The sequence below is a fragment of the Corvus brachyrhynchos genome, unplaced genomic scaffold, assembly GCF_000691975.1.
Source record: "Corvus brachyrhynchos isolate BGI_N302 unplaced genomic scaffold, ASM69197v1 scaffold70, whole genome shotgun sequence".
Taxonomy (NCBI): Eukaryota; Metazoa; Chordata; class Aves; order Passeriformes; family Corvidae; genus Corvus; species Corvus brachyrhynchos.
In genome coordinates this window covers 3506280-3521935 of record NW_008236217.1, presented here as the reverse complement: position 1 = coordinate 3521935, position 15656 = coordinate 3506280, and the positions used below count along the sequence as shown (strand labels likewise).

Here is a 15656-nt window from a genome sequence, read left to right as displayed (position 1 = left end):
GACTTTATTTCCCTGAGGCCTCTTCTCCTTTTGTTGTTTCTGTCCCTGTGTGCTGCTAGTGGCTACCAAAGAAATGCCTGGTAGAAAACTGGAAATATAATACATTTTAAAGCTATTTGTGGAGAAACCATTTCAGGAGATTTAGACCAGGTTAAACCTTCATATATTTTGTAGATTAAATTGGTATAGTATTGATAACCTTCCCCTCAGAGAAATTGCTTTCAGTCTGTCTTAAAATGTAATCAGTGCCATCTTTAAGTAGTGCTTTCACTTTTTAGTCAGTTCTGTAGCAGTGGTTGTTATAGTTCCAGCAGTGTAACATAATGTCATCTGTGTGATGTTTCTGAGAAGATGAAGCTGCTCTTCTGACTTTTAGTCATTCTTGAATTTTATTTCAGGACATAACTTGGCAAGATGAACACTCAGCTCCGTTCTCCTGGGAAACGAAGGTAAATAAACAGCAATTTTCTTAAAAATGTTGGTTTGTCATTTTATACTGATCCTTCTGCATTTATTGTGTTCGTTTTGATACTTGATAGATTAATGTCACCTTTATTCTATGAAAGCTGTACAAAGTGACCATTCTGGAAATTAAACAGGACTGGTATGCTTTGATTTACATCAGCAGAAACGCAAACTGTACTTCAAGAACTAATGTTCTGGCTTGGAGTGCAGGTATAAAACCAATTCATTACAAATTATTTGATTTTTTGTTGCAAACTTTTTAATCAGCTTTCCATGTTTAGTAAGACCAATGTCTCAGATACTCTGTAAAAATAGCTGCATTTCACTTTTGAAGTCAGGAGTAAAGTAGCTAGAAAATGGTATGAGAAATGTGCAGGTATCTAGTAGCTTCATTGGATTCTTTCTGAAAGCCTGTCTAGTACTTCATCTTTTTATTATGAACTAGAATGTTGTCTTAGGACAAATGTAGTGAAACTTGTTAACCTGGGGCTGTGCTAGAAGCATTATGTTATTTCCTCTCCAAAAGGCTTCTTAAAAAAATTACATGTTTTTCTGTGGTGGGTTGGTTTGGGGTTTTCTTTTACACCTCACTTTACCTCTGGTATTTTGTTAAAGCATTATTTATGATGGGATTCTCATATGGCTAACACAGAGCCAGAGTTCTTCATCTTTCTGAACCTGCCATGTGAGGAAACATAGTTGTGCCATATGTGTGGTGGGAAATCAAGTTTAGTTTTTCTTGTTGAAGAAATTCTGGGAGCAAAATCACAGCTCATTGTCTTTCTCAACTGGGTATGGCAGGCAGGTTAATTTAATCACACATTTCAGACTTTTTTCTGCTTTTATCTACCACAGAAAGCTGCTACTGCCCTGTTCCCTGTTTCTTTCTTCTTCTTTTTTTTTTTGCCCTTGAACTATGTAGATAATCATGTACGACCTTATGAATATAATCTTAGCCTAATGCAGAGTAATTATTTGGAAATGCCAGTGAATACTAAATTAATCCAGTTGACCCAAGACTTAGCCCTCCCTGCTCAAGGTCACTGCCTGTAGCTGCACCCCATCTGTGCTTTGCAGAAGCTGATTAACCTATAACTTGATGTGACTCCTGGGTCCGCCTGCAGTGCTGTGGTTTAAGAGAAACCAATGCCAGTCTTCACTTGCCTTAAAAGTCCCTTAAAAGCTGTGATGGTTCAGGAACCAGTGGAGGATTTCCTGCAGTGGAAGCCTGATTGCTCAGGCAAGCCCTCCTGTCTTTCAGGACCCTTAGAAGAAGCAGCCACTGGGTTTTAGTATAATATTGAAGAGGTTTTTAACGTGGAAATTCTTGGGTGAAGCTGCCAAGAAAGGAAAAATTGTGAGAAAAGTGTTGATGTCATTGACAGTAAGGTGAAATAAATAATATGTTGGAGACAGCAGTGTTGTCTCTCCCTCCCTTATCAGTCCAAACCCAAAACTCAGGGTTGGAAATGTGGCAGCTGTAGTCGTATTTTTAAGCTCTGTCTTGATAAGATTTTGTAAGTTCTGAATACTTGAACTTCCTAGAGATAATGCTTCATGTAATGGACTGACGAGTGATCCATGATGAGATACATCTGCACTTGAATGGATTTTCCCTTTAATTGGTAGTCCTCTTTTCTTTTTAAAGCTTGCATGTCTACTGAAGTGTTTTTAAACTCAGCTTGTGGTTTATCACTTGCTGATGAAGGGTATTTCTACTGTCCTCCTGGTGTCTCCAAATGAGGGACCAGAGTGGATAAATGCACTAGTTTCATCCTTTACTGCACTGAATCGAGGAGCACAGAATGATATGGGAACGTTCATGTGGTCACTGAAGAGAAGGGGTGGGGGGGGGACGTTGCTTTAGAAGTAATTGTCATGGCTTATCAAGCTGTGTTTCCCTCTTTCCCCTCTCCCTCCTTGCTGACCAGAAATAAAAGCTGTGCCACAGCTGTAGGCCGAAAAGTTGCATGACCTTTTCCTTTAGCATAAGTCTAGAGAATCCATTTTGTCTGGCTTTACAGGATGTGGATTGGTTGGTTGGTTCCTGTGGGTTCTTCCTTTTGGTTTTTCCCCAGTGCCTTATATTGTATCAATCTTTCAACCAAATGCTTCCACTGCTGAGTCTCCCTTTTCTAAAGTGGAGATCTTGCTTTGTGCTTACTCTTTGATCTTCCCTAACCAGTACTTTTATGAGATAATATTGGAAGGCAATTTTTTAATGAGGTACCAGCTGAGGAAAAAGTAGCCTTACTCAAGTGGTCCCATGTGAGGAAACCTGAGTGAGCTATTCGAGAAGGTTGATGTGTTGTAATGCATGTTCAACATCCTGTGAGCCAGATCTGTTCCCACTGTTACTTAAGGTTGTCAGGCTCTTTCCATTCCATGAGCTCTCCCCATGATGGGTTATTCTTTCCACAGTATTCTTCTCCCTGATCTCCATTTAATGCAGAGTTTTTTGTTTGGTTTGGGTTTTTAGCGTGTTATTGCCTGAATGTGCATGAGTGTGCTCTGGCTCACCCAAGGAAGAGAATGCGGCTTTTGCAGAGCAGAAGAAAGTACAGATGTAACAGGCTCTTTCCATTCCATGAGCTCTCCCCATGATGGGTTATTCTTTCCACAGTATTCTTCTCCCTGATCTCCATTTAATGCAGAGTTTTTTGTTTGGTTTGGGTTTTTAGCGTGTTATTGCCTGAATGTGCATGAGTGTGCTCTGGCTCACCCAAGGAAGAGAATGCGGCTTTTGCAGAGCAGAAGAAAGTACAGATGTAAATCAGTAAAACCAATAGGCTTTTTTTTTTTTTTAAACACTGAGACTCAGAAGAATAAAGCAGCAAAATGAGTATTTTCTATAACGAACATGAGGGAAACTGGGAGGGTAGTGAGAAGTGTAGAGAAGAGGGGAGGGCATGTATTCTCCCAAGCTGAAGCCTGTCAGCTGTGACAGTGATGCCAGTGGGGATTCTAGTTGATAAGGTATGGACAAATTTTTCTCTCAGTAGCTAGTGCAGTGGATTCCCTGCTTCCATGGCAGTCAAACTTACCCAGAGAACAGTGTACTGAATTGCTGTCATTTTGTGCAGAACATTGTTGAAGGGCTTGAAAACTTCACTTGCGTCACAAGTAAACTTTCTGTATTCTTATTTTAAATACAAATGTGAGATACGGCTGCAGTCGTTCATATCACAACAAACACTTGCATGAATATCTCCACTATTTTTAGCTGTTAGATGAGTATTTCTTGTCTCACCTTTTTATTTTTAAATCCTCAAACATGGCAAACAAAGTAGAAATACTATGTAAATTGCCGAGTTAGCTGTTAGACAGCATTTAAAATAATATTTTTAGTAGATAACGATAACACTTCTCAGGAGGAAAACTTGGGAAGCCGCAAGTTCTCTTGGCACTGCAAATGGGCTGACATTTTAAAGCTAAAGTTTGAATTGGAGGGAGTGATTTGGTTCATGGGTGGAGCCATCATGGACATAACGTGTCTTGAAATGTGGGTTACATTTTTAACTGGAGCTCTAGCCAGGTTTATGAATTCAGGGCATTCTATTTATGGGTTCAGGTTTACGTGAGATGAAAGATGACATTTTGGCTGTGTTTAGCCTTTGAGGTTTCTTGGTTTGTTTGAAGTAAAAATTCAGTGAAACTCAGCACGGACCTCAAGATATAAATGGAAAACAAGAACCATGCCTGAGCTTGGAAGTAAAATTTCTCTGCAACTCTTCCTGAACTCAGAACTTTATGGGGTTTAGATTCGGGGTTTTTTAAATTAATTTAGTAGTGGGCAGAAAATATTTCAGTCTGCCACCTGAGTTAACACACGGAATGCACTGAGCAACATGGGAATAAATTGCAATCTGCTTCTAATTCATGGTATTAATGAAAATAGGCTTTATTCCAGATGCTTGAAATTGACACATGCATATCTAAAGATTTCTTTTTCTTGATACAGGTAGAATAGTTGCCGGCTCTCATATATTTTCAACAGGTCCTCAGGTATTTGTTGCAAAAAGAAGTCTCTGCGGTGTGTTTAAAATAAACAAACCAAAAAAAAAAAAGGCAAAATAAGGACATGACAAGCTTCGATCCCTTCAATAATCTGGTTGCTGCCTCCCTGTCTGAATTCCCTAATTATATTGGTACAGAAGTGATCTAATCCCAGCAATGATTTAGGAAGAAAAAAATTATGTTCTACTTAAAATAAACATGGTTTACAAACCGTTTCCTTTATCTAAAATTGAGGCAGTCTTCATTATCCTTCTTTGTATGAGTCCTAGTTGGTGTTTTGTTTTGTTTTAAATAGGAAAACAGTGGCAGAAGAGAACATTTTCCTTCCTTCCTTCCTTCCTTCCTTAGCAGCATGATACTATAATTGTTACAAACTATAATTTGGTGTGATTATTTTTACCAAGCTGACATAAATGGTAATGTTTCCTTGGAAGGAGAGGGATCCCTGAGCTTTTGAGATTAGCCTTCCCTTTTTGATTTAGACTACAAATGTTTAAAACACAGTGCTGTAAAACTTCTGTTGACTATTAGTTCTTGAGCAAAAGAAACCCCACCAAACGCAACTTGTGGTAATAAAAGCTGTCTTCAGGGTTTATTTTACTCTGTATGGCCAAATGTAAGGATTCAGTTACCTGCATCAATCTTTGCTGGTTTTGAGCATAAAACTAGGCACTGTCATTATGAGCTTGCTCAGGCTAGCCAGGAACAGTGGCAGACTTGATTGAGTTCATATCACCAGAGTATATCATGGAATTTCCTCCAAAGCTCTGTGCTATGTAACTCTGGCATTGTCTTTCTGTATGGACTAAAATTACTTAGATTGGTTTTTGAGTGCTTTGCTCTATTTTTTGCCCTTGCAATTTGCTGACCTAAGGATTTCTTTCTGACTCTGAAAAGATCCTGAAAACACCCACGGTGTGCACAGGAAACACAGCAAAAACTGCAGCTACTTTGGGCCCTATATTTATTTTGGTTTTGTTCATTCAGCAAAGCAAAATCATCTTCTAAATCTTTTAAAGTTGGCTTTCTTACCTCGGCATTTATCAGGCTGTGCTTAAAACAAGTTGCTTTTGACAGTGTTTCTGTAGTCTTTGTCTCAACAATTTGGATTTTTCAGCCTGCCAAGCAAAACAATTTGTTTTGGCTGTATTTGCGTGACTGTTCAGTAAAATACTACACATTCCTGATGAGTGAATAAGATGCTTAAAAAGTTCCTGGGTTCTTTGTGGTCATCTTGTTTTTAATATATACTTATGAACTGAGACCCAATGTCCTACAGGAATATTAAGTCGTGGCATTCTCAGTGTCCGATGCCTCTCTTTCAGCAAACATTGTTTCCCATGAGTATATACAGCCACTATTAACGATTCAGCGGATTACTGCTGCCTTGAGACTGAAGTTTGGTCTAAATTTTTTAATACAGTAAACAACATTTCTGAATACCTTCATACGATCTTTTTTAGGAAAGATGGACATGCAACCTCCTAAAACCTGCAATTTATAATATTATTTATATTTATGATACAGAAAAATGATCAAGACAGGGCATCCTTTATTTGAACCCTTGCAGTGGTTTGGGACCAGAGGGATAAGACTGAAAAGAACACAGACTTCTAGGTTTGCTCTGCCTCAAAATACTATTTTGTGCATGCTTTCACATGCACTCTCTCCCGCCTCTCTCTTAATGTGTTGAGAAAGACTTGCTCATGCAATATCTTGAAAATACTACTGCTGTTAATAGTGTCTATTTGAATTCCAGTGATTTCTAGGAATTACAGTTGGAACTTGTCTAGTCTGTCTGTAAACTCTTAAGACTTTCTGGGCTGAACAATTCCCAGAATATCATTTGGACAGATGGTAGGAAAAAGAAAATATTTTTATTTTATTCCTCAGATAGGGAATTATACATACAGAAACTGTAGTTCATGTAAAGTAATGCAGAATCAATGAAAGCAGCGGGGGACTGAAACCCTCTCTCTAGAATCCCAAACTGTGCCTAAAAGACTATTTACTTTTGACCATGAAATCACACCCTACTGTTCAGTGTTTGCCTCCCCAAGGTGGCAGCTGGTAGAGTGCTACAAGTGCTGTTCTCTGCTGCTGAGCGCTGCATGTGCAGGTGTAGCTCACAGCAACTCTGCCCCAGCCTGGGGAAGGCAAACCTTTACAGGTGAGCTGCTACCCTAAGTTTGGCTGGGGCCAGAGAGATGTGCATCAAGATAGTCTCATGGCTGGCAAATGTAACGGAAAAGGACATTTTTTTGGGAGGAGGAGGAGGTTACTGTCTTTTAAATATCATTTCCTTCCTTCTCCTGCTGACGCAACCAATTGCCAATTTGCAATCTGATGTAAGAAATTGAGAGCAGAACTCTAATTAAAATCACATTTGTAGTGTCTAGTGACTCATTAGAGTGTACAGTACTACTCATTACTTAGATGTCAGCATAGGGTGTTTCACACATGGGCCTTTTCCGTCTCTGCGAAATTATCTTCCTACTTAGGCTGCTGCTCTGTTGTTTGGTTTGTTTTTTCCTTGCGGGGGAGGGTGTTTTAGTGCCAATTTTTTGACTGGAAAGATACTGCCTATTAATCATTTTCTTTCGTCAGCTACATTTCTTAGGGGTTTAAATGTGTTAAATAACCTCAAAAGTCAAATAGAAGTATTATATATTTCAGGGAAAACAGAATATCTTGTGACTGGTCCACAGAAGTTCTTGGCTTCTGGAGTTAAATGCTAGAAGCAGAATTATCCGTCTGACCTCTCAGAGCTGTATTTACATCATGCTGAGACACAGGGCTTTCAGAACCTGTCGGGGTAGTCTTGTCTTCTTTGCCTTCCTTGTGGGAGAATGAAAACTCCTGAAGAAGTATTTTCATTTGGATTATTCCGTGTCAGGCTATGAACTGTTTGATCTCCAAAGCATACAGTGACACAAATACGCAATCTCAAATGTCAGGTGGTCCTGTCTTCTGAAATGGGTACACCCCGTGGTCTCTGTACAAAAGGGCAAAGAGGACATCCTCTCCAGAGCATGCATTCACAAGCAGGCTGGAAAGGTACAACTGCCTGAAGTGCTGCTGCAGTGCCACGCTCTTCTCTACACTAGGAGTGATGTGCCACTTCCAAACCACATCTCTGAGTTGATATTTTGACCCATAAAAAAGAACATAAAATATCACCACAGTCAGTGACTTTAGCTCCCCAGCCTAAGAACTTCTCAGAAGGCCTGGCTTTGCTTGTCTGTCTGGCTGCTGGTGAAATGCAGAGCCATCTTGTTGGTTTACTTTTTCTAATTTTGGTTCTAACTGACAATTTTTGTTCTAACATGCTTCCCTTTCATTGATGTTTTTCCTGGATTTTATTTCCAGCACTATCCTGGTGGACCTGGGGGTTATGATGGCTGCTCTGCACTCTGGGCACTGATCTTTCTTCTCCTTTGGGCTGGGGGGTGAAGGAGTCATTCTACTGAAAGTGACTGCTGCTGTGGTGGCCTTTAGCTACTGTCATCCTTAGTGTTTGCCCTGGGACAGGCTATTCAGAAGACAGCAGACTGCTGAAGGACAAAAAGTAGCACTGTTTTAATTCCTACATGACAAGTTTTACATGACTAAAGTCTTCCAAGATGGATTTTTTTTTTTAGCCTGCCTTTAATTTTTTAAATCTGTCTTTTATTTTTTCTCCTGGCTACTGGGGAATTGCAGGTCTATTTTATATTGTGTTGTGGGTTTTTTAAGCTGGGATTTTATCAGTTCTAAAGTCTTAAAGCATCTTAACTTCAGGGTGGTAAATCACTATTCAGTAGTTCTGCCAAATGAGCTTAGGGAAATAAATCCCTATATTTTAATATAGGGAATGGCAGTCACTGTAAATAATCCTCAACACCATAGCATCTATGGTTTGTTTATACAAAATTTATCTACGGATAAATGTCGTGCTCTTAATTTTACGTCATGACTTGTTTAAAAAAAATAGAGCACTTAGGTTTTTTGTTGTAGTTTTTTGCAAGGCAGGGTGGGGTGTTGAGTTATTTGGTAAAACTTGAGTATATCCTTGTACTCACCTTATTTTAGTTGACCTATAATTACTTGCAGTTTGTTTATGTTCTGGATCTTTTGATAGCACAGTATATCCTTCAGGAAAACACAGAACTTGGTGCTTTCTTGCCTACAATCTTGGAAAAATGATGCATCTAATTCTTTAGAAAGGTCAGATCTAAGTCCATGAATCAAATTATGTGTAGTCAGCTGCTGACTGTTTAACAAAAATTGTTTTATAAATAATCAGCTGCTGGGTTAACAGTTGTTCTTTGATGAGAGATTTCTGAATATTAACTAGTAGGCATGTGAGTCCTGCTAGATCTAGAGTCCCTTTGAACTTAACATGCACAGTAACGAAGGACTCAAGATCAAACACTTAAGTGAAAACGATATGCAACTAGGACTTGGTTTAGACTGAAGCCCATAGATGCTATTGCAGTTTTATTCAGGAAAGGCTGGGCAATGAAGTAGAATGAAAACATCACAAATTTGTAATGAACTTCCAAAGTATCTTTTAACCATTTGTAACAAAAGCTACAAGTCCTCTGAGTTTTTTCAAACCAAATCAGGCCCGTGATGACAACAGCATAGCTTTAACAGTAAATGCAATTTTTTTCCCTTGCGTTATTTTTTCCTTTTTACGAACACAAGTCTAGGCATTAGGTTGTTCTTTCCTGGCACATACACTTAACATGTTTCTCAGAGTAAAATAAGGCTTAACTTTTATTAGCCTGAAGAGTCTCTAGCTAGTTGAGAATCATTTTACTGGTGGTAAGTAAAATGGAGTCTTGAAGTCCATGTTCACTTTTCTGTGACTTGGAAGATTCTTTTTGTGCATTAACTGTGGTCACTTGCTTCCTTGGCGCAGTGTTACCTCTCAGAAATGAGTACCACTATCTGCACTGCAAGTGAAAGCAAACCAAGGCTCTGGAATAGGTGAAGAACTGGTCCTGTTGGAGTTGTTTCTCTTCCTTCAGAGGGGCATTAGAATTATAAAATTACTTACCCACACATACCCATTACATCTAATCCTTTATCTTGGAAATAGATGGAATTGTAGCGAACTATTTCAAAGACTGTAATGGAAGATTGCCTTTTGAACTACACTCTAAAGCCTTTTTTGCTTAAAATTTTCATGTAAAACATCTCTGACTTTCAAAATGCATCTGCAGCTGTTGTAATGTTTTAGTGCCACTATTCTCATGTTTCAGTGCTGTGCATGCTGTGCACTGCTACCTTAGATGGCACTGAGTAACTCCAATACAATTGCTTTCTCTGACTCCTCTGCAGCAGGTCTGGGACTTTTATGTTTGCTTGCAGTTCAGACTTTCAAAAATCATTATTTTTATGAAACTACAAAGACAGACATTTATGGAGAAAATAAGTTAGCTTTGCTGTGGTATCTGTTGTCTGAGAGCAGTCTCACAGTGGGCAGAGGTGTTATCTATATGCACCAGGGTCAGAAAGTCAAAACTGTATCATGTGAAGGGCTTTGAAATACTGTTTTTCTGTCCCTGAACAGAGTCAGATGGAGTTCAGCGTTGCATCTCTCTCCATACAAGAGCAAGGTGGTGCCCAGCTGCAGAACGAACAGAGGCAGCCTGTTAAAGCAGCACCTGGCATCCAAGTCCCTAAATCTTCTCAGGCCAATAAGACCCCTGGCTCTGATGGGTTGATAGCATCCAGAAAGGAAGAGGAGTCATCTTTCTGGAAGATAAATGCAGAACGCTCGAAGTTTGAAGGAGACAAGTCTGAGTTCCAGTCCCTGACCCCCAGCCAAATCAAGTCCATGGAGAAAGGAGAGAAGCCCCTTCCCTCTTTTTACAGACAAGAGTCTGCTCCCAAGGAGATGACCAAAGCTGAGAAGCCCAGCATAACCAAACCAGAGAAGTCTGCTGCCCCCAGCCCACCTTCTGTATCGCTCGAATGGGAGAAACCTCGACCTACTCAACTCCCTACTAGTTCTCTAGATGACTTCTTTCTTCCTGATCCACCACAGGATCTGGCATCTTCTAGGACAAACAAAGAAGATACTGATGGTAGTATACTTACAGACCCACAAATGCCTGGACAGGTAAGTACTGCTATACCCCCTGTCCTTATATTTAAAAACTGTAGAACACATTAAAATCTGACAAGGCCACTCTGGAAGTTTAGAGACTCCATAAAGCACTAAGCCATAGCTAAGCTTGATGGCTTTTTGTCTTTCAAATGTGAAGAAGTCTATTTAACCTGTTATGTAACAGTCTGTTTAACATGTTAACTTGAATTAAGTGCTTTTTAACGTATAGGATAAAGGCATAATTTAAATACAACACCAGAAATGCTGACAAGGCACCAAGTAGCTAATTGACAGCAAGCTGCCTAGCAAATTGCTGTATCACATAAAAGAGGTTGTGGGGTTTTGGGGTTTTTTTTTTGAAAAAGCAAAACACTTAATGGAAATGATAAGCTTTTTAACTTGAAAAGTAGGTGAACTAGGGTCTAGGATACTTTATTGGTACACAGAGCATAGTGGTGAATGGTGAACTACTTTCTCAGCTGTTCTAAGCAGTAGACAGCCACTTCCCAGTGCTTTGTCCCAGGCAGCTGGGCTGCTTTCAAATGTGTTTTCTCTTAAAGTCCAGAATAGAAATAGAATGAGCTTCCAGAATTAGCCTTCTTAGTGGTTTTTTTTTTTTATGAAAAAACCCAAACAACCCAAACAACAAAAAATAACCTTAAGCAGCTCAATCGCCAATTGAAGCTATTTTAAAAAGCAGATGCTGATCTGTGAGAAAAGAAAGGGAACAGAAGGATATGATATAGTGAGGGGAAAAAAAGAAAGAGATCAAAAGCTTGAAAACTGAGAAGTAGAGGAGTGGTACTTCAAGCAGAGCTGTGCAGTTCTGCTTGAAATCTGTGGCATCACTTTGGCAATAGCCTGACACATTACTGTACACCTTCAGCACATCACACAGCTTTTTCTCTACTGTAGTTTCCCAACTGTGATTGTTTGAATTCCAAACAAGATGATGTAAAGTCAGAAAGATACAGGGTGAGGTAACTAGTTGCAAGAGCAGTAAGTGGCAGCACTTAGGAGAGAACAATACTTAAGCCACTCGGGTATTTGAAGCCCTGTGTTTAGTTACCATTTTCTGAAGCTGAGGGATAATGCTTCCTGAGCTGTCTAGCTACAGATCGTGAACACGGTAATCTTTTAATTTTAAAGTTAAAATCATGTTTATCATGTTTTTTTACAAATTAGCAGTTTTAATTCCTCTGTGAACGTTTTCAAGATAACTGAAATAGTTTGAAAAGCCTGGTTTTTCTCTCTGTGGAGAAACAACCCTCCCATGTCAAAATGTGAACAGAGTAGCAGAGAATTTTATGTATGATAATAATTTTCTTCCTTTCTTCTTTTCTGGATTATCTTCCCTGTTCTGGGAAGCCATGCTCTTAGGAAGAGAATCCAGAGACTTAGCTGTGCCTCTTGAATACTCTTTCTGAACACTAAAATCACCTTAAATGTCACGGCTAACACTGGCAGGAGTGAGCATGTTCTTGATAGCATAGTAAATAACTTGTCATCAAAGTTTAATCTGTGTAGTTTTCTGGAAACAACTGGCTCTAATTGCAACAGACAATCCATTGAATTAGTGATGCTTGCCTTCTGTGTTTGTTTCATTCTCTGCAATTCCTACTGTAGTCTAAAAAATTGATCTTTATGAATTTTTTCCATGAGGAAAAAAAAATAACATTTTGCCTGTAGACCACTAGAATAATTGTATTTTTATCTGGAATTGCCTTTTTGGGCACTGTGAGTATTTTTCCATGTCATGTCTAGCATTTTATAGTGTAGGTACTTAGGTATCCTAGGGCATGGAGAAGACCTTGAAATATTGGCAGGCAACATTTTAAGCTTTTTTTTGTAGATAGGCAGTCAAACACTGAGTTTGTAATACCATAATTAACAACTACATCTTACTTCTTTTTTTTTTTTTACCTTGCAGACTAGTACAAGCAATGTTATCTTGAAGACTGGCTTTGATTTTCTAGACAACTGGTAAAAGATACTTCAAAACAGATCGAACCAATTTTGGGGAAGGAGTGGAATACCTTTCTCCTTGTATGTTAATTTACTAGCATTTGTGTCTTTTTCTAGAAGTAACTTTCAAACTCTTAAATGTTGCCTTTGTATAAACTTTTGTAATACCGTATGCGTTTTTGTTTTTAAAACAGTGATAGAAGTGTGGTTTCATTTGGATATTTTTTTAATATCTGTTTAAATTTTTAGTAGCTACTGTATGGAGAGGATGAGAGAGGTTACTGTACACATGTTAAAGAAATATAAATGAGAGTCTCTGTATCCTAGAAATGGAACCTACAGGACCCGATTGCTGTTTTGAGTTGAAAGCTTGCTAGCATGGCTTGTAAGAAATAGTGTTGCACGTGCAGTGGTTCCAAGTAAGAAAACCATTCCATACTTCAGATAGCTAGCAAAAACAGTATGAAAAGCAAGCATCCAGAATTGCATTGATTTGTAGATTTTGTTTAGTTTGAAAGTATCTTTTGTATCACTTACTGAAAACACTTTTCTTCTGAAGAAGGCAAAGGCATTGCCAAAATGATGGATCCAAAAAAGCACTGTGTTTGTACCCTACAAATCTGCTAAAATAACTTCAGTGTTAGGAAAATGATCTGGGGAACTGGTGTTTCTGGTCTTTGGATTGAAGACTTGGAGGTGGGTAGAGGGGAATGGGACAACACCTAATGAATTGGAGAAGTTCTTCAGGGAACACAATTTCACTGCCTCGTTACTAGAGCATAACTCTTCATAACACTAGTGCTGGAACTACAGCACTGAGAATTTCTGGAGTGTAGATTACCTTTGTGTCAGTAAACCACTATGTTTATGGGAGGTCATAGCAGTGTGAGGCTTTTTTGTTTTTTAAGCAGCTTATTGTCTCAAGGACTCATCAACTTTGGTGCTTTTTCCTCCTTGTGGGTACATCCTCTTTAGTGTTCAACATCTGGGTTACATGTATTCCTAAGGTGCAGAGAGGCATCTCAAGGTGGCCCTTGGCAGTCTTGCCTCCAGTTCTGCTTTTGAATGATCTTTGGTGTTTAAAATATAGAGAACAAGAGTAGCTGTCGTTTGGATCTGTTGTCTCTGAAATGCAGCATGATTTACACACTGATTCTCACTGTGTTTACCTCACCTTGAAGCCTTAATTCCCCTACGCACAGCCAGTGACTGGTCTGCTCCAATGCCAAAGGTTTGACTTTTCCCTTTACCTCAGCAATAGTCCCATAGCATTTGTTTGGGGTAGAAGGCAAAACACAGGGCTCTAATAGGTCCCAGCCAAGGCTGTAAGAAGGTCACCATCTCCTAAGCCATAGTTGTGCTAGGCTTCCCATGGATTAGCACTTGACATTTGGTTCAGTGCCAGGGGCAGTTAAATGTGCAGAATTGGATGCAGCAGGATTTTTTCTGCTTGTTACAGGAAGAGTTTGCAATGTCCTGGAAGAATCTGTACCTCTAATTGGTGTGCCGCTTGCTCTGAACAAGCGGAGTATGCTGATAGAGCATTAAAATTTACTTGTTGGACAAGGAAAATGCTGTAAGCATATCCCCCCCATTTCTTGCCCCCACCAAAAAAAAAAAAAGGAAAGAAAAAAAAAAGAACCACCAAGGCCAAAACCTCCACTTTTTCTAGTGTTTTCTTCAAAGGTTCCTTAGCTAAAGGCTAAGATTGCCACAGAGTAGAAGTCATTGCATAGCATACTCTTATTTATAGGCTTCTGAAAGCTTCTTTACATTCCTCCTGAGATGTTCAAACTCCTGTAATTCGTGGATATTATCTCTGCATTCAGCAGTTCAGAAAATATTTGTTGTTACCATCTGGGACTTCACCGCTGTTTTTTTCTTTTGTAGCATTTGCTACAAGCATCCAGAATTAATACAGCTTACAACAACTTTAGCACAAATTCTTTAGGTGTATTATTAGTATTGACTTGCACCTTCCTTTTAAAGCTAACAAATGTTAATCTTGGGGTTTACAGTTACCAGTGAATCTGATTTTCTGTACATTCAGCTGCTGAAAAGTTGTAAATCCAAAATGAAGATGCACATTCTAATCTTACTCTGATTTGGGGAGATCTGAAAACAAAGTCTCCTACTGTTGAGGAGCATTACTTCAAATCTCTGGTAATACCTTAAAGCTTCTTAGGGAAGAACCTGGGCTGCCTGTCTCTTCCATCGGCTAACTCAACCCTAATACACATTGGGACCAGCTGGTAGAACATGCTGCAGAACTTTTTACTTATCCTGGTAGGTTTTTCCTGTGCTTTGACAAGAGTTGATGCTCCTTCTTTCTTGAATATGTTTTTATTAAACATTCTTACCAAAAAAAAATTGTATTTGGTCACATTTTATATTAACAATGTTTTAATAAAGTCACTTTAAATAAAACTGTCAAGGTTTTTGTGCTGCTTTGTGTGTTGTCCTTAATACTCTGCTTTCCTCAGTGTCACTGGAATTGTTTGGGGTATCTTGAATCTGCCTGACAGACAGCCAAGAATGATTTGACCCAGAATTTAGAAAACTAATTTTTTAGTTATGAGAAAACAAAAAATCAACACGCTTCAGCTGTTTTTTCAAGCCTTTAAGTGAATCTCTTTGGGGAAGTATCCTTGCTTTATCATTTCATCTGACAACTAGGGACAGGATGACATTTGGAAAAGACTAAAACCTATTTGTACTTCACTGTAATAGACTTAAACCTAACACACACACTCTCCCACTAGTATCTCCTGGTAATCTAAAGCAGTATCTGGATCATTACTGCAGGAGCAATTTGAAAACTGTATGTTGTGGTTTAGCCCCAGCTGTCAATTAAACACCACACAGCTGTTCCTTCACTTCCCCCAAGCAGGATGGGGGAGAGAATGTAAAAGCATCTCACAAAAATGAAGGTTCTAGCAGAGGCCACTGGGTAGTCTCACTTTTCCTGCCTTTTGTCCTGTGCAGCCAGTTCTCAAATTGTAAGAGAATCAAATGTGCAGCTACAAGGATAGCTTTTCCTCTGTATGCTCACATCTACTTCTTCCAGAAATGTATTTGGAAAAACAATTTGGTTATACCCGAGCTGAAT

At 39.0% G+C, this 15656-nt stretch overlaps 1 protein-coding gene across 1 annotated transcript; it reads left to right on the top strand.

The window, feature by feature from the left end:
* Nucleotides 1-231: 231 nt before the first annotated feature.
* CUNH1orf198 (chromosome unknown C1orf198 homolog) lies at nt 232-14192 on the top strand. The gene is made up of 3 exons (XM_008643303.2): nt 232-449; nt 10043-10594; nt 12513-14192. The coding sequence occupies exons 2-3, from the start codon at nt 10049-10051 to the stop codon at nt 12567-12569; spliced, it is 603 nt and encodes a 200-aa protein (XP_008641525.1). The 5' UTR covers nt 232-449; nt 10043-10048; the 3' UTR covers nt 12570-14192.
* The last annotated feature ends 1464 nt before the right edge of the window (nt 14193-15656 follow it).